The sequence below is a fragment of the Pezoporus occidentalis genome, unplaced genomic scaffold, assembly GCF_034315485.1.
Source record: "Pezoporus occidentalis ecotype Australia unplaced genomic scaffold, CSIRO_AGI_Poc_V1 ctg70, whole genome shotgun sequence".
Classification (NCBI taxonomy): Eukaryota; Metazoa; Chordata; class Aves; order Psittaciformes; family Psittacidae; genus Pezoporus; species Pezoporus occidentalis.
This window is the reverse complement of record NW_026916053.1, coordinates 4,829,610-4,852,405: the sequence shown is the minus strand read 5'-3', so window position 1 is coordinate 4,852,405 and position 22,796 is coordinate 4,829,610. Positions and strand designations below refer to the sequence as shown.

The 22,796-nt window shown below is 50.8% G+C and overlaps 1 protein-coding gene and 1 long non-coding RNA gene across 3 annotated transcripts; both read left to right on the top strand.

Annotated features, from left to right (window-relative positions):
* The first annotated feature begins 40 nt into the window (after positions 1–40).
* LOC134175857 (uncharacterized) lies at positions 41–8,185 on the top strand. The gene is made up of 3 exons (XR_009969168.1): positions 41–166; positions 676–795; positions 7,991–8,185. It is a non-coding gene; the product is annotated as an uncharacterized LOC134175857 (long non-coding RNA).
* A 1,584-nt stretch (positions 8,186–9,769) lies between these two features.
* On the top strand, positions 9,770–22,135 carry OPRL1 (opioid related nociceptin receptor 1). Of its 2 annotated transcripts, none has more exons than XM_062642046.1 (4): positions 9,770–9,860; positions 10,336–10,597; positions 18,658–19,013; positions 19,439–22,135. In XM_062642046.1, the coding sequence occupies exons 2-4, from the start codon at positions 10,371–10,373 to the stop codon at positions 19,801–19,803; spliced, it is 948 nt and encodes a 315-aa protein (XP_062498030.1). In that variant the 5' UTR covers positions 9,770–9,860; positions 10,336–10,370; the 3' UTR covers positions 19,804–22,135. The 2 variants fall into 2 exon arrangements, with proteins under 2 accessions (XP_062498030.1, XP_062498029.1); XM_062642045.1 differs by having other exon boundaries at positions 19,280–22,135.
* The last annotated feature ends 661 nt before the right edge of the window (positions 22,136–22,796 follow it).

Below are 22,796 nucleotides of genomic sequence, written 5' to 3'. Positions count from 1 at the left end.
GGGTAGCTGGAAGTTAAAGAGGGATATGAAAGTTTGCTTTGAGCTTGTGGGCTTTCTTCTGTTTGGATGCTCTTGTTGCAGGTGCTTTGCAGGGAAATCAGTGCACATCAATTGAATAAATCCTCAGAGGAAGGAGAGTAAAAGGAACTAAAAGCTTCTTACAAAGGTATTCCTTAAGCAAAACCTTTAAGCCCAATTCATTTCCATGCTGGAAATAAAGACATCCGAAGGCCCCCCTAAGTACTGGGTTTTAGTTAATTTTATGTCTGAGGCACCTGGGTACAGTGATGAGTGTCCTTAGAAAAGGATATTAGGGATTCATGCAGGCAAAGCAATGAGGGATGCAGGGGTTAAGCCATCCCTTGTGCAAATCCCTCAGGATTGGATGGGAATGTGTGTGTAGGAACTCTTTGCATGCACCGTGGTGCATGCAGGCTTTACATCAAGGTGCTGCAGCCCCTAGTTCCCAATTTACACACAGTGTTGCAAATATAATACATATATATATCATACACAATATAATACAAATATAATACTGTTGTGGAGCCACTTTGCTGGTGCCCACTTCCACGCTCCTCTGGGTGTTCGGATCTTGGTCCTCGCAGTGCGTGGGGTAGGACTGAAGGTGTCAAACTCTTCTCTTCAGCTATTGAAGGCTCTTGTTTCCCCTTTCAGCTCCTGAAGTTTGGCAACACTCACAGATGTCATTGCCTGTCAGGAAGATCTCTTCATTTCCCATCCCCTGCAGTGGGAGCTGCCTGTCAAGTGTCTCTTCTCCACAGTTTCATGTTTCTGGTAAAGCTATGATTTGATTTTTAGGTTTTGTCTGAACAGAATTACCTCCTATAGCATGCTTGAGCTGCCAGGGAGGGGAAAAGCCAAGGCATGGTCAGGGGAATAAAACAAGTTATCCCTTCTGGGGCTGCATCAGCAGACCAAAAGCCGTTAAATGGCAAAAGCCTCTTAGTCCGTGGGATGCTTTGCACATCCCTGGGATGATGGAAACAGAAGGTGGGTGACAAGTAGGGCACTGGGGATGGGTTCTGCCCTGATTTTAGGTGTGAATGTCTATAGGTGAGGATGCCATTGCATCAGCTGGGCTGTGCCTACTGGTGGGTATTGACTGGTGTGGAAATAGGGAGGATGAGGTGGTGGCTGCACATCTGAATGGGGCCAGGGCTGGCCCGCTGTGGCTTGCTGGTGATGGGAGGTGAGCAGTGGTGGGGTGCTGGAGAGGATGGTGGAGCATTTATGTCTCTCAGGGAACACTGGCAACAGCAGGGTGTTCTGCTGATATTTAATGATGCTGTATCTATTCCTCCTCCTTTTTATCTAATAAGCAAATCTCTCTCACAGGCAGAGACTTCAGCTGAAATATTTAGATACAGAATTAACTCGAGCACTGAAAGCAGAACACAACCCAGAGGGATGCATCTGTAGGGCTGCTGCCCCTTGCAGCGTTCAAGCTTCAAGGGAAGGCCATCAAGGTGATTTGCTAGGGAGACTTGCAAGCCATCCCATAAACTGCTGATGAGGAAGGGAAGAAGCCGTCCCCTCTTGCTTTAGACAGGGTCATTTACCTGCTACCTTGTGTCTGCAGAGCAGAGCACTAGAAGTTGGTAGGATGCTGAGCACGAGTGTCCGCTCCCAACTCAGCTGTCCTGCACTGCTCACTCCAACACCTGCAGGCTTGGAAGGGGACACGTGGTGTCTCTGGCACACTGGGAATGCCAAAGTGAGGTCAGGGAATGCAGCGCTGGGGCTTTGCAAGCACTGTGGGAAGGTCGGCTCAAGGAAAGCTTCGACCCCACTAGAGAAAAGGTCCTGTTTAGTTTCAGGTGTCCTCACTCTATCCTAGACGTGAGAAAGCCCATGTCTATGGGATTGAAGAGCTGACTAGACAGTGAGAACGAAGCCATATGGTACGTGTCATCATTTCTATCCTACACTTTCTAAATCCCCCACCAACATCACACTATTTTTCTCACTTATGAATTTTATGGAAGGCAAATAAAAGCCTAATAGAAGGCAGGAGGAGCTCCCATGTTTTCTGCTTCAGCATCACCTGCTGGTTCCAGTGGGATTTGCAAACCCAGGACGTGTGGGGCTGGAGGTGCAAACCAGGCTTTGGGGTATTTAATGGGGTGCTGCTCTGTAATGGCTCATTACTGCAAGGCTTCAATGAAGAAAACAAGGGAAAGGAGCACAGTTACAAGGCAGGCTTGTTAAATCATTTAGATTTGGCTGTCGTACTCAGATTCAAAACGAGGAGGCAATAAAAGGCATCCTCAGGCACATTTAACAACCACCCTTGGTGACAGTGGCACTGAACTGCTTTAGTGTCTTGTTTAAAGTCAGCAGAAGCAACTCCAAGGATGCTGTAAAACCTAATCCATCTCATCTGAAAGATCAGAGCCTGCAGGAATGCGTGAACCTGAACCCCCAGAAGTCTGATGGCCCCTGAGCTCCAGGAGCAATGGTGAAAAGGCCATTTCCCTTCTTTTTCCCTTTCCTCAGCCCTCAGTTGGATTTTCATGAAACCAAACGATAGCATGAGATGATGATGCTGTTTGTAGGAGATCTCAGGTAAAGAGAAGACCTCAACTGAGCTTTAGATTATTTGGGCCTTTAGAAATACATATATATAGTTCTTGAAAGCTCTGGGAGAGTGTTTTTGCTCTCAAGCCTCTCTTCTCACCTGCAGACCCTCATTGCAGAACGTTTTCAGATGCTGGTGCCCTTGACTTGGGCAGCTCCCATGACTGCATCCCCTCTGGAATGGGAAAGGCACTTTGCAAGGCTGAGACCTTTTTACCTCTCTGGGATGCTGCTTTCCTCTCACCTCCTGCCTTTTAGCCCCAGGCTCCTGTTTTCTCTGCTCCTCCATCCATCTCACAAATGGGTTTGCAGCAGCGTCTGGGTTTCTGCAGCAGAAGCACGGTGGGAAAAGTCAATCCTCATTGCTGTGATTACTGGAGCTGGCAGATCCTGCCTCGGGCGCTGAGCTCAGGCTGCTCTGGGAGATGGACTCAACCTGACGCCGCCTCAGTGAAGGTGATGGAGGGTGCAAGGCTGGGAAAGGGAGAAGATACCAAGAAAAATGGTGCTGAGGAGAAGTAATGAGAGGTTCAGAAGCTGGGGCAGGCTGCAGGAGCATCTCCAGGTGTCTGAAGGGAGGATGAAGTGCCAAAGTGCAGCTGGACCCCGCCAGTGTGAGATGTGATGGTTAGGGACTGATGGACCATTTCTGCAGGCAGGAAGGGCTCGGTCTCTTCAACTCTGAGAAGCATCTGATACAACTCTCTGAGGCTCCTGCTGTGATTGAGCACATCTTCAGCACCTCCAGCATCTTCCTCAGCTGCTCCTTGGGGATGAAGCAGGGATGGGGAGCAACTATTGAGAGCCCAGTAGTGAAAAGCATGGTAGGATATCTGTTTCCTAGAGACCTTTCACACAGCTTCTCACCCTTAGAGGAGGAAGCTGTAGCAGGTTATGTGTTTCTCGGGGTCTTTTCACACAATCTTTCACATTCAGAACCCTGGCTCTATCGCACACGCTTCAGTCCCAGCATCCGTTCTTTTGCTGACCCAGGTTTAAAAACCTCTCCCCATTCCCAAGCTGCTGCTGTATCACTTGTGCAACAAGTTTTGCTGAGGCTGCAATTGGGACAGTTTCATCCTGTCATGAGTGCAGGTGATGTGGATTGGGTGGATGGAGGTGTAAAAGGGCAGGGTAGGGGTGTATGGAAGGGGATTTGGTGTTGTGAAGGGCTTGTTTCTGGTGGGACCAAGCAGTTTCTTGGTAAGGCTTTGGCTTGGGGTAAGGTTAAATATTGGTTGTATGGGGGAATGGTGCAATTTCCATAGGTGGGAGTGAAAGCTGAGTGCTGCACATCCCCTCTCATGGTCACCAGTGCACCCCTGCGCACCCAATGCATGTGTCCTTATGGTCCTGTGAGCAGGCAGGGCTTGGTGCACCCATTGCTCTCTCTGTAACACACCTTTAGCTGTGTTCTCCTGTCCTGTCGACCTTCCAGGCCCTGGGCTTTGGCTCTCAATCCCACATAGAATCAGGGGGAGCTGGGATGCACAGTGCTTCTGGCATGGCTCTTTGCATGGCATCAGAGCGAGCCCGACAGCCACATCAACAGCGTAGGTGAGGAGACATTGCAGAGCTGCTGCTGGTTGCATGTTATTTACATGCATATCCTCTACCGTGCTCATGGCTCTTCCTGCTTACAGGTTTGCTAAAGGCTGGAGCCTTTTTTCAAGGCAGATCTTCATTCCTTGGGAAGCCTGCTGGGAATACATTTCCCTCTGCAGTTGTTTGGAATTTTCAGTAAACAGCAATTGTTGCCTCTTGCTAGAACATGGAACAAGGGAAGGCTTCCGTGAGTGCATTTAGGTGGGTTAAAGCTGGGAGAACAACGTGCTCTGGGGTGGTTTGGCAGGCATCAGCCGCTATTGATCCGAATAACAGCAAGATCTTGAGGGACGTCTTGGTGGGGAAAGCAAGTTCAGAAGGAAACAAGCAGCAAATGGATGCTGGGTATCTTGATGCTAGGCTTGTTGCAGCGCATTTGTTGCTCTCAAAGCTGTTTGCTATGTAAAGCGACTGCAGCACAGAGGGGATGAGCAGATCCTTGCTTTGAAAGACCTCTGTGAAAATTGCCATCTGAGCACAGAGGTGTTTTCCTCCCTAAGGGATAAGAGGTTGAAGTGCTGGGATGGAGCTTGGAGGCTCTGAATTCATCATCTGCTTCTGTTTCCTACTGAGTGTCTGTGTAAATCGTGCAGCCGCCATTGCCTTTCCCTAAAACAGAGACCCTTCTCTTGGCGTCTGCGCTCTGGGGATGCCCACATAGTGAACCCCGGATGCTGGGAGCCTATTCCCAGGATGGTGAAAGAAATCAGTGCCTTGGGTGAAGGGATAACGGGGACAAAGAGGGATTTCTGCCTTGAGAGAGTGGAGGGATTTGTTCAGTCCCTGGGAAATGGGAAATAATGGTGGCAAGCAATACAATACCAGTGAAGTGGGTCGCATCGTGTACTCCCCTCTGTTAGAGCTGGAGGGATTCTGCTCTAAATGAGTATATGGTGAAGCAGGATCCACTCATTCCCAAGTAGTGAGGATCAGGCTCTCAAAAGGCAGGTGGCTTCTGGCATGAAGTGCATCTGGTTGTTCTCCTTACCATGGACCTTGTACCTTAATGGGGTTTGGAACCCCTCTGGTCTTGGTGGTTGCTGTCCTTTGGATGCTGACCAAGTCATGCGAACATGGGAGAGACTGGAACAGAACTGAAGCAGCTCTTCCTGTAAATTCATGAAGGTTTGGGGAGCTACATGCCTTTTTCTTCTCCCACTTCATGGCCCCAGGGAATGTAGCAGGAGTTGATGTATTTCTTGGCATGGGAACTCCAGGGCTTTGGGAGCTGGCGAGGAAACGGAAGGAAAAGGATGGATAGGAGAGAAGTGGAAAGATTTCCTTTGTGATTGGGCTTTAAGTGGGACTGAATTACACTTGTTTTGCTGTCCTGCTATTTTGGAAAGAGGAATCGATTGGCTCCAGCTTTGTCAGCCAGGTCGGGTGCCCCTGGGGATCGGCTGCCTCTTGCAGGATGCTGTTTCATTGTGTGATATGCCTGTTCCTATGGATCAGTTCCTTGCCTGCAGCTGCAGGAGTGGGCAGGGAAGTGTCAGCCAGCAGCAGTGTTGGGGTTTCAGGGTGCAGGGGGATGCAGGCACTGACCCCATGGCTCTGGCAGAGCAAGCATCAGGAGCAGGCAGATGGAGCTGCCTGCTGGGGATGCGGGGATGGATGAGCTCAGTTGCTGTTCTCTGCTGGCTTCAGCTAAAGGCTGTGTCTGGAGTTATATGTATGGCTCAGTCCATGAGTAGATGGGATGCACTGGGATCACTTGCTCTTTCTTCTTGAGCTGGTGCAAGGCTGAGCAGTGACTTCCCTTTGCTCTTTGACCATCCTCAACATCATTTTCCATGCCTGTTTTGCAGGTTTTCCAGTGCTGGAAATACCCCTTGCTCTCACTTTTCTAGCTGTAATGTAGTTTCTCTTTCATTCCCCCCTAAACTCCAATACGTGCTCTGTTGATTTCCTTGGTGTTTAATGGTTCACCTTAGTGTTTAATGCTTTGCATGCTCAGCTGTAGATACACTTAATGTCCCTGCTCAGCGCTGACCCCATGGAGGGAGCAGCGATGCTCAAGGACACTGCTGTAACGCTGGTCTTGGGGAAGCCACAGCTACCCTGAGCTGTAGTTGGGCTCTCTTGACTTGTGCAGATGCTTCACAAACCCAGTAAAGCTGAGGGTGAGCAGAGAGCTCAGGGAAGCACTCGAAATACCAAGGCTAAAGAGGGTGCGATGAGGATCCAGAGGGAATGCTCCGAGGATGCTGGTCTTGCTGGAGGGGTGAACTGGGGGGGTTTTGAGCAGGTAAAAGAATACTGGAAAGCAAGAAAAACAAGAGTTTGGGTGCTTTTTCTTTGCCTAAATATTTAACAGCAAATAACAGCTATACCTGGAAATCACATCTGTTTCTCATCCTACCAACCAGCTTGAGCTGTGGATGGATTCGCCAACAGTAACGCACTGTGAGTACCATCAGTCTTGATGGGTGGAGGATGTGTGCATTAACAGAGATGGCTTTGGTGTTTGTGGTGTGGACAGTGATGGGAGAAATGCAGGTGTGTCTCCCTGTCTGGCAGGTTAAAGCCATTCCCCTTGTCCTGTCCCTACAGGCCCTTGTCCAAAGCCCCTCTCCAGCTTTGTTGGCCACCTTTAGGTATTGGAAGACTGTTCTTGATGTCTCCTGTATGACCGTTAACGTCCATAAACCACATCTCGCCCACCATGGCACAATTTAGCTATTTAGTGTTTCCATGTGCCCATCACGAGTGGCAGCTGCATTTTGAACCTTTGCTCTCCAGCTCTTCCAAGCGCACTCCGCATCCTCCTCATCCTTCCTCCCTCTCCTCTTCAGCCCGGCCTCTTGTTCCCTGCATGAGAAATGATTTCCCATCTTGCAGGATTAAATCTCTGCTCCTGATGGCCTTGGTTAGACTGGGCTGAAGGTGGGAAACCAGCTCTGACACGCAGCCGCCTTCACCTTCAGCAAGGAAAGGCAGGAAAAGCACCTTGTGGGTAGGAAATGCAGGTGGCTGTGGGCTGGTTCCTGCCAAAGCAGCAGAAATCCTCCACGTTTAGGAGCAGTGGCTGCAAAGTCAACCTGGTTGGAACAGCTGTACGTGGAATTAGTGACACTTGAGCTGGATTAGCTTGAAATAGATAAGGGTTGTTCATCCCAGGCTGGACTGATGCTCCTCACGAGTCTGGAGATGGATGTGGTGTAGGTGTATGGGGAAGCCCAGGGTCCTGCCTCTGCCAACATATATCCATTAACCAAGCAGAGAACAACCTGCTTGGGCTGCAGATATGGGTTTTTTATAGTATAAGCCTTTGAAGATATGCCAACCCCCCCTCCATATATGCCCAAAGCTCATTTTAATTCTTTAATGGATATTCTAATGACCCCATTCATCAGAATTTTGTGTAGTTTTGAGTCTTATTTTGTGTGCATTCAAAGGAAAGTGGGGCTGAAGAAAAAGAGGGTATTTGCACCGGGAATGTGGTTTTGACTTGCACATTGATGCTTGGGATGCTTTATTGTAAACCCAGCATCTCTTCATGGTGTCACCCGCTGCCTTCATGAGCACTTCCTTGACCATCATCACCTGGAAGAAGGGTTGCATTTTTGGCTGGTTCTTTTTTGGCTCCCGTTTCCCTGCTATCTGCATAGAAACCTGCAAGCAGAGGAGCTGATCTGGTTCTCTAGGAAATAGGCTGGAGAAGTCCTTCTGGGTCATGCAATGAAATCTTGGTGGCCTTGTGCATAGACCCCAATGGACGAGGGGAAGACTTCCAATGAGGAAGGAATCATGCTCTTGGGATGGCTCTGTCTTCCTCTCATCCCAGGGATCCTGAGGAGAGCAGAAGGTAAGAGACCATGAGATGTGCTGGAAGGACAAATCTCTTCATGGGTGAATTGGGATTGGGGTGAAATGAGGTGAAATGGCAGGAGTGGGACTGGAGGTGCAGCATGAACACCGTGAGCTCTTTCCTGTCCAGGAGGACAAGGCTGAGCAGCGTGGAGATGGGAGATGGATGGAGGAGGAGCTTTTGTTGCAGACACTAAACATGTCTCGGCTGTCGGTAGTTCAAGGTGGCAACGCTGATCCCTTTCTACAGCAGTCATTCCAAAGCATTGCACTGTGAGTCAAAACAAGAACCACAACAAGACAAATAGGTGAACACACCGTCTTTGCTGCCTTGAATTAACACAGAGTGAGTACATGGAGGGCTAAGTGCATTCCTGGGGGTGGGAGCCAGCAGAGAGGAGCGGAGCTGCATTTGCAAGCACCCTTTTCCCCTAGGCTCCTGGGCTGTCCAGCCGGGCTCTCACACTGATTTACTGCTGTCCTTCCCTCAGCCTTTGAAACTCAATCCATTAACAGTTAATGCCTGCTCTCCTCTTTATTTCACACCCTCTCGTTAATGGAGTGGTAAAAAAACCCCAACCTTTCTTCAAGCACCGGGACTGTTCTCTTTCACAAGGCTGCATCCCTGGGTCAGGCTTTTATCCCTTGCTCCCTGTTAGAGCTGTGACCTGGTCTTAGGGATGCATTCAGGGAAAGTACAACGTGTTACCATGCCGTACTGTTACCGTCCTTGTAAAGAAGGTGCAGTTTCTGTGCTAAATCACCCCAGACGTCTGTTAAAGCACAACTGAAGCAGAAAGGGCTGTGGCTGTGCTGCGCTCTCTGAAGCATTTGCTGCCCAAGAGCTCATTGCCCTTTTCTCCATGTCCTGGGCACTAGGGATGTGCCTCAAACTGGTTCTGCCCCATGTGTCTCTGCTTATGTCCCTATAAACTGCTGGGAAATGGCATCTTCAGGGGTGCTCGGGGGCACAAGACCACGAAGCTCCAGTTCTCTGTGCATGATCGGGGATCAAACTGGGGCTGGACCCCAAAGCTCTGTTTGGGGGGCAGCTTACCTGGGGGCTCTGCAGCTCTTGGGCACTGAGTCCGTCAGGACTAATGTCCCAGATGGGGAAGAGCAGGGACTGGGTGGGTCGCCCCATGCAGAGGTAACGAGTTCACCACTGCAGCTTCTCAACAGAAATGTGCTACTCCAGCTCTGATCCGAACTGCAGGATGCTTTAGCTTGCGAATAAATGACCTTTAGCGAATGCCACTACACGAACGCTAAAGAACAACAACTCCCCCCTCAGTGCTTCGCAGCCCTCCTTGTGTTTTTGCCAGTTTCTAGGTCACATTCCCCATCCCGTTTCTCCCTAGCACAGCACCCAGGTTGCACAGTGGCAGCGGAGGGAGGAATTTGTCTTCTCTCCCTTCATTCCCTTCCCACTGGGTTGGAGCCCACCCCAGGTAGGCTGAGGGGCTGTGGCTGGGGGCGTGATGGAGGGGCCGGCGTGTGTGTGTGTGTGTGTGTGTGTGTGTGGCTTTGCCCGTGGCTCGCTTTCCATTTGGTGCCTCTGGTTATTTATTATCACACACCCCCCCTCCTTCTCGTTCCTTCCCCCCCTGCTTGTGTCTTACGCAGTGGGAGCCGCCAGCAGCCGGGGCTGGCTCTGCCCAGCCGCCGTCCGCCCTCATCCCTCCCTCCCATCCCTCCCTTTTCCTTAAAAACGTGGGATCGGGGTGCAGCCCCTGCATCCCCGCCTGCGAGAGCAGCGCATCGCCCCCCTGCCACCACCGCCGTTATCCCCATCCTTGCTCCCGGCGCTGCCTGGATGCGGCGTTAAACCGGAGACCCTCACCCAGGTAAGCGGCCGGCGGGGGCTTGGGTCCAACTTCGGGCTTTTCCTGCCGTGCTACCGGGGATGGAGGAAGCGGGGGGGGGGGTTTGTGCACCAGCAGCAGGACGGGCCCCCCCTCTCAGCCCCGGTGGGGGGCTGCGGCAGCCCTTGGGGGACACGGAGCAGGGGACCCGGGGGGCACAAGGCGGATATGGGCACTGAGCGGCTCGGGGGAGGCGGGTTGGAGCACGCAGGGCTGGCGCGGTGCAGCCCGCATGCCCCTGGATGCGGTGCGGAGACGTGCGTGAGCTCCCTGCGTGCTCAGGATGCACCAAGCGCCGGGGCTGCATCCCCAAAACCGCTTCATAGGGAGGTTTAAGGGGGGGGGGGGGTTGTGGTCCCCCCAACAAGGAATCGCCTTTCTCCTCCAGCCCCTCTCATGCTTTGCTATGGTCCTGGGCTACCCGTTTGATCCGTGGGTCTTACAACTGTCTCTTCAGCGCTGCAGGTCCTTGGCACAAGCTGATGCTTCAGGATGGACCCGCTCTTCCCTGCCCACATTTTGGAAGACCCTGACCTGAGAAAGCTGCTGAATGACTCCTCTATGCTGAACCTCAGCTTTCTGCCCAGTAACTGGTTCAACAACGGCACGGGGGACAGCTTCCTGCCACTGAGCATCAAGATCACCATTGTGGTTGTCTACTCCATTGTGTGCATCGTGGGGCTGGTGGGCAACTGCTCCGTCATGTATGTGATCATCAGGTAGGACACGCAAGGGGGGGCTGTGGGGAGGGCTGTGAGCAGGGCAAACCTTCCCCCTGGCTCCAAACCCCTGCTGTGGGTGAAGCAGGCAGGCGCTACCCTGGCCGTTGCAATGTGCTTTAGAGGTAATGATGTGGCATTTGCTTTATTGCTTTGGTTTTGTTTGTGTTTTTTTTTTTTCCCTTCCTAGGCTCTGATGAAGGCTCCCACCAGCTTTCAGCTGCCCTCTGGTGCCTCCTAAAGTTAAACCCAGAGAATGGAACAGAGCGATCAGAGCTGCTCAAAAGAAACGAGGCTTTATTTTGCAGGGAGCCGGGGAGGGCAATGTGATGGGAGCATCCCACCGCTGGACCTGTCATGGCACCTCTCCCTCCTGTGCCATGTCCAGCACCACAGCTGGGGCTGCAGGTGCTGCTCCACTGGGATGCTGCTGCTTCCCAAAGCTAATTGTAAGGGAAGGAGCCTGCCGGGAGGCTCAGCTTCCCTTTTACAGGGCAGGGGAATCACTGGTGTGACTCTCCCAACTCTTTGGAAGCCATAGATGTGAATAATGTGATGGGTGCTGCAACTGAGGGCAACTTCCCAAGCTCCTTTGCTTGGAGCATTCACCAGCCCAGCAGCACTGTCCTGCAGCCTCCCTGCACATCACTGCTGGCATTTTGGGTGTCCCTGCCTGGTTCTGCTGGGGTTTAACCCCTCTCTGTTTCCTCGAATCACAAACCCTGTTTCCTCCTGTAAGTACCAAGTAAGTTTATGCAGCTGTTAAGGTTGTGATTCTGTGTCACACGCCAGCAAACTCCTTCTAATCTCAGTACCCTGTGCGATAAGGAGCGAGCTTCCATTTCATACACATCTCGGAGCCGATTCCTGGTGCAGGTGCATGCTGCCAGCACAGAAAAGACAGAGTGGATTTGTTTTCTCCTCCAACAGAGGATGACAACATTTTGCAGGCACCGATGGGATTAAGTCTTGCTCCTGCCAAAGCAGCTTTCCCTTGGATGCACATAACTTGGCTGGGGTAGATGCTGCAGGATTAAGTCTTTGGTATCACAGGTGGGTGAGCAGTGATTAAATCTCTGTTGCAAGGGCAAAGCGACAGGGCTTGGAGCAAGCTGCTCTAGTGGAAGGTGTCCCAGGGTTGGCGCTGGATGAGCTTTAAGGTCCCTTCCAACCCAAGCCATTCTATGGTGATTCTATGACTGTTCATCAGGCTGCCTGTCCGTGTTCCTCCTGCAGAGGAGTTTATGGCAGGGCTAAGGGATCATGTTAGCCTTGGGGAGCCTGGAGATGGAGAGAGGTTGGCAGTGCACCAGTGCTCCACTGGAAGAGCTCGTGTTTGTTTGGTGCTGTAGCAGGCACTCGAGTAGGCAGAGTGATAGTGGGCAAGTGTAAGTGTGGCGGGTAGTGAGGCTTCCTTGTCCCACAGCGATGCAGCTCCCTGGGGATGCCAACCAGTGTGTGCGGAGGGGAAAGGAGTCCCTACCCCACATGTGAACCTTGGAATGTAACCTTTGTGCATGTGTCTTCTGGGTTTACTGGTTGGAAGCAGTTGAAAACTGAAGATGTTGCCTCCATCTTCGCCAGGGCTCTGCCATTTCTTCCTTTTCCCCTTTATTTGGAACCCCCTGTATATGCAAAAAAAAAAGCCAGGAAAAGTTTAATTATTTGGGTAATTCTTTTGGGGGATTCACCAAAAAACCTTCTATATGAACCTGGAGGGGCCCCTTGGATAATGTGTGCTGGGGAAGCCGTAGAGTTACAGCATTTGTACAAGCTGCTGCTTCCTCCTGGGTCTCCCCATCAGTGTGTCCTGGGGGCTCAGTACTAAGCTGAGGCTAACACTGGGTTATACCCAGGGAAATGACCCTTCTGGGTTCCATAATTACAACTTCTGGTTATCTCTGGCCAGGATTTTGCTGTCTTTGCCCTTACTTTTGAGGTCAGGAGCAGAGAAACTGGACTCAGTATCTCTGGCAGTGTACAGGAGGAGGATGATGACTTCTCAAGCACACCTTTTCCTCCCCACGCTGGAACATTGGTGTTTCTGGGTTTCCTGCCTTTAAAGCCTCTTTATTTCAGTAGGCTGGAAGCTGGTTGCTGGTAAGTCAGCATGGGGCTCTTAATGGTCTATCTCTTCCATTAACGTGGAAAAGCCTCTGTGCTGCATCCCTGTCACCTGTAGATAGGGTGTACCCTACAAAACCTGGTTTTCGCTTTCCCTTTCCACGCTTGCGTTTCCCCAGGGACAAGCTGGCACCACATCCCGCAGGGAAGCGCTGTAGTGTGTTCCAGGAACAGAATGCTTCAGGACCATAAGCAGTAATTGCTTCCTGGTTTTGTGGGAGTTGGGAAACAGAGGCCAATAGCAGCACTCGAGGAAAGAGGAGGCGTGAGGAAGCTTTGGGTTTTGCTCCTCCTGAATGGGTTTTTTTGCAGCACCAAGGGGAAGAGTTGAAGATCTCCCCATGTTTCCCACAAGGATACAAATGCAAAGCCTCCCCTTGGTGTTCCCCTCTGGTGCAGAGCCTCCCTGGTACCCGGAGTGATCTGATCTATAGAGAGCAGTCATCAGCTGACTGTCAATCCCCTTCTAGTGCTGAGCAGCACTAATTGGAGGAGACCAAGAAGGGCTCTCATCAAGAACATGATTTCCTGGACAGTAAAGGGCCTATTGTGGAAACCTGCCTTGTTCTGCTTGCTCATTGTGGAGCTCTTGCCAGTGGACATAATGCCTCCGCTCCCTCCTTCCCCTTCTGCTCTTTGCTCTCTTCTGCATAGATTTCCTGTGCTGCTTTTTAATCAGTGTGAAACAAGGGGCTGAAGAGCACAAGGCAGAGAGGGTTTGGGGGAGACGGGGGAAACCAGGCTGCTGAGGTCCCTCTTGGTTAGGGACTGAATTGTGCAGGGCTGCTCGGCCAAGAGCTTTGGTTTTAGGAATTAAAGGGGAAGAGGGATGTATTGTTCTTACATTGGCTGATCTATGGGGCTGGAGGTGATGCTGCCACTGGTGTTGCTGCATGAGGTGTGGGAGACCAGTGTGCCAGGGAAGGGACCAGGGACAACACGCAGCTTCTGGTCCAGGAAGTCCTCTGTTACCCCTAGCTCCATCATGCTGCTGTGATGCTCGGCAGTGATCATCTAGAGGACTTCCTCACTGTTGGCTCTGCTCACCTGGATCAGCCCCCATGGGAACGATGCCTCATTTCTTTGCCATGGAAGCAATTTGTTGGGAGCCCAGTGAGGCTGCTCTGTTCTCTCTAGTGAAGAACGCTGCTTCTGAGCATTTAAAGCAGCTTTTCAGGCAGAATAGGGCTGCCAGGCCCCTACATTTCCATTTGCTGCTCCCAGGTGAAGCCTCAGGAGGAGAGATGAGATGTGATGGGGAGCTGTCTGCACCAGGCGGCTGCCTGGGGGTGGCTGTGCCAGCTGTTATTCTGCTTACAAACTGCATCAGCCCCTGAGAAGCAGGGGTGAGGGCAGCTGGCTCTGAGGAGATGAGGAAAATGAAGTTAATTAGGACATTGCAGGGATGCTGATTTCCTAATAGACCGCTTTCTAAGGGAAGAGCCTCCACCAGCTGCGTGTCCCGGAGCTGAAATCGAGCGAGTGTTTAATGCAGCGTGGACCCAGCGGGTGCTGGTGGGGCCATCTAAGACCTCAGCACGCTCCACATCTGCCTCTCTCGGCTTTTCCTGGAAGAAAAAGGCTCACAGTAGCTGTGTCTGACCCTTGCTAACACAGATCCTGTGTCTGCAGCGTGTGCTGGAGGGCTCTTGGTGGGGTGAGTGTGGTCCATGTGGAGCAGCAATTCCATGGTGTTTGATATGGGACTCTGTTCCCAGAGCTCTTTCAGGGTCTGGGCAATTCCCAGCAGCATTCAGGGCACGAGCAGTTCAGCACAGGCAGACCTGGCCCATGAACAGGGAGGAGAGCATCTTGCTGCAGGACGGATGCTGACGAATGCCCTCTATGACGAGAGCAGCATCCAGGTGGCCAGGGACCTGCTCAGGGATGTGTGAGCCCCTGCACCGGTTGCAGAGGCTTTTTGCAGCAGCAACCACCCAATCTCTGCCCTCTGCACAGCAGCAATTGGGGCTGTGTCATGTCCCCATCCACACCAGTCCCCGGGGAGCACCTCAAGGAGGGAGGGCAGAGCTTGTTTTAACTTGCTGTCACCTAGGAGCTCAAAGGGCAAGAAATTCATCTGCCCAAAGAGTGGGTGCTCACCCTGGCTGGCCCAGGCCCCTTAACCCCTGCTGGTCACTCACCAGGTAATTTATAGGCTTTTATGGGCTGGTGTTACGGTGTCTTCTTGTAGCATCTGGGTCAAAGTCCAAAGTGGTTTTAAATTTGTCCTTCTCAAATTGTCTATTTTTTGAACCATTAAGATGATTTGGGGGCTGTTGGGGGCTGTCAGATGGTGATGGGAGCAGCAGGGATACAGCCGGCACAGTGTAGGTGTATGGCTGGGGGGGACACAAATCACAGTGGGATGTGCCAGCTCAAACACCACCTTCTTACAGCCTGGGTGCTAAGAGCAGGTTGGGCGCAGAGGTGGCAGTGAGCTGCACTGATTTCCATTGGCAGAGTGGGAGCAGCTCAGCAAGAATCCTCTCTGAGCCTCTTCTGCTCTGGTTTGCTTCCCTGTGTGTGTCCAGGGGTGGTGGCAAAGGCTGCCACTGATGCCAGGGTGTGGTGATGGAGGCTGCTGCTCAAGGTGAACAGTGCTGTCTGCATCCTGATGAGCAAAGAACATCAAAATCGAGAGGCTCTGAGAGGCAGGGAGCTCCTGGGGATAATGCTCATGGTCCAAGGCTTTGCTCTGGTGTCTGCAGCCCCATTTTGTGTTGTACTTCCTGGTCCTTAGCCTGGGGCATCAGGAGCTGCTTGCTGCCCTGCAGACTTGAGGTTGCTGGAAAGGAAGGAGTGATGCTAAAACAATAGGTTCGATGGCTCAAAACCCTGAGGGCTCAGCCAGGGGCAAACCCCATCCTTGTGAGAAACAGGACCTCAAAGCCCCATATGTGGAAGAGCCGTTTCCTTCCTACCCATCTCCTCCTCTCCCAGACTGCAGGTTCCCCTTGCTGATGCAGAGCTTTGTTCCAGGTAATACTCCTTAAGATCCATTTAGCCAACAGGAGGGGGAAGCGGAGTCCTGAGCTCATATCCAGACATCTTTCCTCTTAGGCTTCAGCAGCTGGGCCAACAGGAGAGCAGAGCAATGTGGTGACTTCTGGAGCTGGATGGAGAGCTGAGAACTGCCCTGTGGGAGATGCTCCCTTAGGAAATTGCCTCTGTGACCAAGTGCAAGGAAGTGGCTCAGCAGGGAGCTGCTGTCCTCATCTGTCCACAGCCTTATCCGCATCGGAGCTGTGCCATGGGGGCCAGCTGTAGGTGCTTCCTAAAGCCTGAGGGTTTAATTTGTCTTTCCTTTGAGCAGATTAAGAAAGAGAACACTCTGGGTTCCTGGAGGGGAAGAGAAGGAGGTTAATCCACAGAGAAGTGATGGATTGATTTTTTGTTTGTACTGAACATTCTGGAAATGTTTGGGAACATTGGTTGGATGGGGAACAGGCTGTTGGCTCTCACCGTGCACAGGAACTGGAGCTAGGGGTAATTAAATAGGTGTAAATTAATCCCCCTGCCTTTTAAGAGCACAAAATCAACCTTAAAATGCCCTTGAAGGTGGGCCCACATGGAGGGAGAGCAGGTTGTGCAGGGCCAGGCTGAGTGACTGCATCTTCTTGTTGAGAAGGGCTTTGAAGGAGAGGTACCAGTGAGCTCCCTGCAATGGAGGGAGCTGAAGGTTTGCAATCTGCACACCCCAGGCTCAGGGTGAGCTGAGATGCCCCTAACTTGTCTCTGCGCTAGGGATGCAGGAGTGTGCATGGAGGCGGTGTTGTCCTCCATGGATGCTGGATGGGTGGTAGAGGTAAGTGGATCACTGTTTGTTTCTCCCACTGGAGAGTGAAGTTGCTCATCATTGTTCTGACCCTCAGTTGTTATTCCTGGAATCATAGAATAGTTGGGGTTGGAAAGGACCTTAAGGTCATCCAGTTCCAATTCCCTCAAGTTAAAACATCAGTCAAAGCAGTGGGGGTTAGGGGCAATGTTGATGAATTGCCTCCAAGCCCAGTCCTCTGGGAAAGATGGACTGGAGCAAACTTGACCTTTAGGAAGCTTGAGCAAGCCCAGCTGGGTCTGAGGGATGCTAAGGAAGACAACAGCTCCCAGGAGACCTTTGCTAACGGTTTTAGATGGCTCTGAATAACCTGGAGCTGAGCTGACAATACTTCTTGTGTGCGCTGATGAAGAGCACTGATTTAATTTCTTAATTTGAATTCCCCTCCTGCTGACCCAGAAGTGTCTGAATCCATTCACAGAACCATCTTCTCTCCCCATTCCTGTGTAGTTCTGCTTAGGAAGTCCTAGGCACTAAAGCCCTGGCAGCTGCCCGGTTGTGTTGGGTTTGCAAAGTGCTTGTTCACACCCTCACAATAGGAAGGACAACGGCGTTTTTTCCTCTGCTGCTTTGGTTATATGCATTTATTTGATCTGGGCTGGCTTTCTAAGAACCCACTGACTGTCTGCTGGGGTTTCTGGGCCAGGAGGAGCCTGATTTGTGTGGGTAACACAAGCGTTGCCATCCATGCCCATCTCCAAGCGCTTCGCTTTGGCTTTCAAAGTCTATAGGATCATTTGTTCTTGCTTCTGAAGCCACTTTCAAATATCTGACTTTCTAATACAGGCTCTAAAAGGGGTAAAAATACAGACTTTGTATTCTGGATCCTGGATCCCCTGGCTGTTGTTCTTGCAAACCTGGCTGTGTCACTGTGAGTCTCAACAGAGTTCAGAGCGTGGCAGTGATAATGTTCCTCTAAGCATTCAAATAGCCTATCAAGAGCTGAAGCTCCCATCATGAGGGGAGGGCACGGTGCTGAGTACGGTTGTGGGTTTGCTGCTCTGAATCCATTTGACAAGAAAGAGCTTTTTAGGTATAATCAGACCCTGTAATATTCTAACACGCATCAGGCTGCAAATAGCGCCGTGGTGTATGGGCTCAGGTGTTACCCTCGGATGAACTTGTCCTCCCTTAATAACACACCTCATTGTCTGCCATTTCTGGCAGCGGTTCTGTAAAGGCCATTAGGGTAGTAAATGATAGATGAGCTGTAGTTTTAAAATTATACCTATTTGAGCTCTTCTTTTGCCTGTGAGAGGAACATCCTGGAGCTGAAGTGTTAGATTCGGTCGCAGAACCACTGTTGGGTTTCCATTTCTGCAGACTCTGCCTGTGTCCTTGGGTAGGCGATCACATCTCTCTTTGCATCATTTCCCATGTGTAAAAAAGGAGATGATTTTTCATTGGAACAAGGTGAGTCTTGCTTTGGGGATGTCAGACGTAATACAGAATATCGTTCTGTGCTTTGTCCTTTTGGCATTGACAAAACTCTTTGAAGCCGACTCAGCTCATGCTTCTATGTGCAAACTATCCCTTTCCTAGGAGAGATCCATTGTGGTGTTGTATTTCTGATACAAACCTCATTCCTCACTAGTTCTCAGCTGCCACTGGCCAGGGCTGGCCACCTTACCCATTCTTATTCGGTAGCTCGCATTTGCCATCGTCTTTGGCCTGTATGAGCCCATACAGAATAGCTAATGAACTTACCCCTGGTCCATATGATGCCTTTAAAATGAGCTTACTGGGTAAAGCTTTCACCAGTATTTATAATAATGAAGCCATATGTGATGAAATCCTTACTGAAGTCGTTTTCAAAGCTCAGTTGACAGCCTCAGGCTTTCATGGTCTAAGGAACATACTTCTCCTGCCTGTGAAACTCATTGTGAAGGCACTGTTTGTGGTGGTGTAGGAGCTGGGTTGAGCTGCATGTTGATAAACATGTGGGAGGTGGAAAGGAAAGGGTGTCGAATCTCTTGTTACATAAGGAATATAGAGTATCTCCTTCCTGAAGTGGCAAAATGCCCTCTTCACTAGGCTTCAATGTCTTACCCATCATGGTCAGGTGAAGCTCTAACCATTGCCCTTTCCTTCATTACAGATTCACCAAGATGAAGACAGCAACCAACATTTACATCTTTAACCTTGCTCTGGCAGATACCTTGTGTCTGATGACCTTACCCTTCCAGGGTACGGACACATTCCTGGGCTTCTGGCCCTTTGGCAATGTCCTCTGCAAGATTGCCATCTCTATAGACTACTACAACATGTTCACAAGCACCTTCACGCTGACGATGATGAGCGTGGACCGCTACATTGCCATCTGCCACCCTATCAAAGCACTGGACATCCGCACTCCCCACAAGGCCAAAGTGGTCAATGTCTGCATCTGGGCACTGGCTTCCGTCTTTGGCATCCCAGCCATGGTGATGGGATCTGCAGAGAATGAAAACAATGGTCAGTAAAAACACCTCCAACGGGTGGGAGGTGTTGGTGGCCAGAGAGCCTATGGGCTTGGGGCGGTGTTGGAGAGGGGGGTACCACTTTCATCGGTGTGGTGAGCCTACTGTTGTAAAGCAATCCTAACTCTTTGTGCCTTTGCCTTTCTGCATCCCTACTACTGCTTTTTCTGTATTAAACATGCCTAAAATGAACCTGCAGATGCTTTTCTTCTTGCTGTGGTTTTGCTGACCTTCCTTTCCTTGTTGTTTTTCCCCTTGCAGAAATCGATTGTCTGATTAAGCTCCCTTCACCCGTGGATTACTGGGATCCAGTGTTTGGCATCTGTGTCTTTCTCTTCTCCTTTATGATCCCCGTGTTGATCATCACCATTTGCTACAGTCTCATGATCAGACGACTCAAGAACGTCCGTGTCCTTTCAGGCTCCAAGGAGAAGGACCGCAACCTGAGGCGCATCACCCGCATGGTCCTGGTGGTGGTGGCGGTCTTCATCATTTGCTGGACTCCCATCCAGATCTTCGTGCTGGTCCAATGCTTGGGTGCCAAAGCAGAAAGCGAGCTTGAGCTGGCCATCTCCTGCTTCTGCACTGCACTAGGGTATGCCAACAGCAGCCTGAACCCCGTGCTCTATGCCTTTCTAGATGAGAACTTCAAGGCGTGCTTCAAGAAGTTCTGCTTCCCCACCGCCTTCAGGACGGAGCTCCAGATGTCCAACAGGATGTGCAGCATCGCCAAGGATGTGGCTTACGCCTGCAAGAACTCAGAGGGGACTAACAATCCGGCCTGACTAGGCATGGAAATTCCCATGGTGGCTGTCGCCCAGCAGAGTCCAACCACCCCCACGTCAGAGCTGACTCAGATAACAGCTCTTTAGCAGGACCTCCAGAACCGAGAGGAAACGATGCTGGGGGTTGGGAAAACCGGAATCTGCAGGAGCAGGTGGAAAAAAGCCCAATTGATGCATTTTTAATTCCTGTGCTCCCTGCACTAAGGGACGTGTTTGAAATCAGCCCTTTGATTGCTGCGAAACCCCGGTGGTTTTGCGGCATCGTTGAGAATTGGGGAATGAAGTGTTTAAACCGGGCATTGCTCCTGGGACTTACACTTTTGCTGCTGGGAGACAGGCAAAATACAAACTATTCCATTTCTCTCTTCCTCCCTGAGTTAAGATGCAAACAGCTCATGTGGCTCACCAGGCACTTCATTCTTGTAGCGTTGCTCCGAAATTAGACTTCGCTGAAGCCAAAGTGGGCAGCAGCCATCAGACAAACCCCAGGATCAGCTCCAGGATGAGTCATCGCCAAAGGAAGGATGCGGGGAGGGAGAGGAGGGAGCTGATGGAACAGGGATTCAAACGGCCCTGTGGCTGGGAGCCTGGGGAGGACAAGGCCAGCTCCTGCAGATGGGGTCTGCAGTAGAACCCACTGCCTCCAGTGCATTGGTGGTGAGAAGGGGCTGTCAAAACTGGTGAGTGTGGATCAGAAGAGGAGGAAGACAAGACACAAAATGAACACAAATCCTTATTTACATGCTGCTATCACTTTTTAACCCTGTATTTCCATTGTAATAACGGACAGAATGTGTTTGTATATACGCATCTCTAGTGCCGTAGGTACAGCTGTATCGTAGGATTTCACCCTGCCAAGCATGCCTTGGGGTTCTTCCTCAGGGAGAGGAGGAAGGAACAAAGTGGCCTATATATACATGTATTTATGTACAGGGGATGACCATTTTGGAGAAGTCTGAAGGGCAACTCCTGCAGAAGATACAGACATTTCTGGTCGGAGGGGCAGCCTAAACCCATCCCGTGTGCTCCACATGAGATAAGTGATGCCCAAACTATACAAAAGGTGGGGGTTTATTGGTTCTTATTTATTTGATAGAATGAGATCCAGGATGCTGAGAGGACATGGGAGAAGCTGCTGAGGCACCACCCTCCTGCCAACCACAGATTGATTTTTCCTCTCCCAGTTGGCCAGAGCTTCATGGAAAATGAAACGCTCCATCATTTCATTTGATAATGGAAGCATTCCCACTGGGTGCCCACCATGCTGGTGGGGACAGCAGACCTGTGTTCTCCCTGTAGCACGTCACCCCAGGGCAACCTGGGCAGTGATGCTGCTGGGGAAGCAAAGCAATGATCTCCATTTGGGGATAGGAGGTCAACTCCAACGCGAGAACCGGCAGCGTCGTCCGGGTTGTACAGATTTCATGTGAATCTATTTATTGTGCTCTGGTCTATGAGATCCTGTATTTTTAATGTATTGGTTTGCCAATATTTTAATGCTGTCATGTTGTTTATATATGCTGTACAAAAGAATCTGATGTTCTGTTTCTATGTAGGGTGTCTCCCTTTATGGCTGGGCTTAAAATATAGATGCAATTCCAGTGTCTTGTATATAGGACCCAGATCCCTTGTAAACCGCTGGAGCTGGGAGGAGTTTGATGCTGAATCTGGAGGGATCCCAGAGCAAACTTCGCAGTTAGCACTTGGCTTGATTAATATAGGAGGAGGAAGGAAAGCTGGGCACTTGAAGCACTTTGCAATGGACGTTTATCCCCCAGGAAATCTCACACAACCCTCAAGCATGCGAAGAGCAACTCACTGGGCATTGCTTGCAGTGCCATTAGGGAGCAGGAGAGTGTTTGTCAGTGGCTGGGTAAGGAACAGCCGCCCTCCCTTTGTGGTTCTTGGGTTTTTAAATAGATTTATGTTCTATGGAAAGAAAATATCTCTCTATATATACCAGTGCTTGGCATTTTTTTTACTCCAGATTTTGTTATAATGACGATGCTGCAGCGATCTCACATAAACAAGTACTCAATAAATGTGCATTTACTGAGCTTTTGGGTAATTCCGTGGCCCTTGCAGTGGATGTGTGTAGGCATTCTGTTTCAATGCTCAGTGGAGTTTGTTATATGAAGAGCAAGAAAAACCTGAAAGCAAAAGCTTTATTGTACTGTGCCTCTGGAGTTAAAGGCTTGCGATGGGCTGAAGCGCAGGCTCTTTAATTCTCTTCTGCCCTGGTTGTGTTGGTATGATTTCCCAGTTACTGCGGTGTCAATGACAATTTCCTAGGTGGCTACCTGTGTGCTTTAATAAAGGAGAATAAAACCTCTCTACTTTGAATGGTGTGGGGTCGGAACGACTTGGCTGCGTGCATCAGGGGATGATCTCCTGGGATCACAGAATCCCAGCCTGCTTTGGGTTGAAGGGACCTTAAAGCTCATCCAGCTCCAACCCCTGCCATGGGCAGGGGCACCTTCCACTGGAGCAGCTTGCTCCAAGCCCCCATCCTTGAACACTGCCAGGGATGGGGCAGCCACAGCTTCTCTGGGCACCCTGTGCCAGCGCCTCAGCATCCTCACAGGGACGTTCTTCCTTGTGTCTCTGCATTGGGCTTATTTTTCCAGCTAAACCCACTGCTGGGTGTATGGAACAACCCTGAAGCACCTGATCCCTTTTACTGAGGTCAGGGGGAATGCCTCTTGTGCAGCCAACAGCCAGCTCTCACGTGGGCAGGGCAGCGATGCCAGCATCTGCCTGCTGTTAGAGGTCAAGTCTGATGCAGGATGAAAACAAGCTCTTCCCACGTGCTCTCCCCACACCTCTGAGGAGTTACGGGGTTAGGCACCATCATGGAACCAGCGAGTTACAGAGCTGCTCTGGAAAGAAACCTGGAGCAATATTCTGTAGCCAGGAAAGATGGATTAGCCAGTGTGATGTGCAATAAGGGAAGCGCTGTCTCTCTGCACAGAGATCAATATTCCTGCCCGGGT

Coding starts and splice junctions, on each gene's coding strand:
- OPRL1 (XM_062642045.1), top strand. CDS start 10,371: ATGGACCCGCTCTTCCCTGCCCACATTTTGGAAGACCCTGACCTGAGA. Junction 10,598..18,657: donor GTCATGTATGTGATCATCAG/GTAGGACACGCA, acceptor CCTTCATTACAG/ATTCACCAAGATGAAGACAG. Junction 19,014..19,279: donor TGCAGAGAATGAAAACAATG/GTCAGTAAAAAC, acceptor TTCCCCTTGCAG/AAATCGATTGTCTGATTAAG.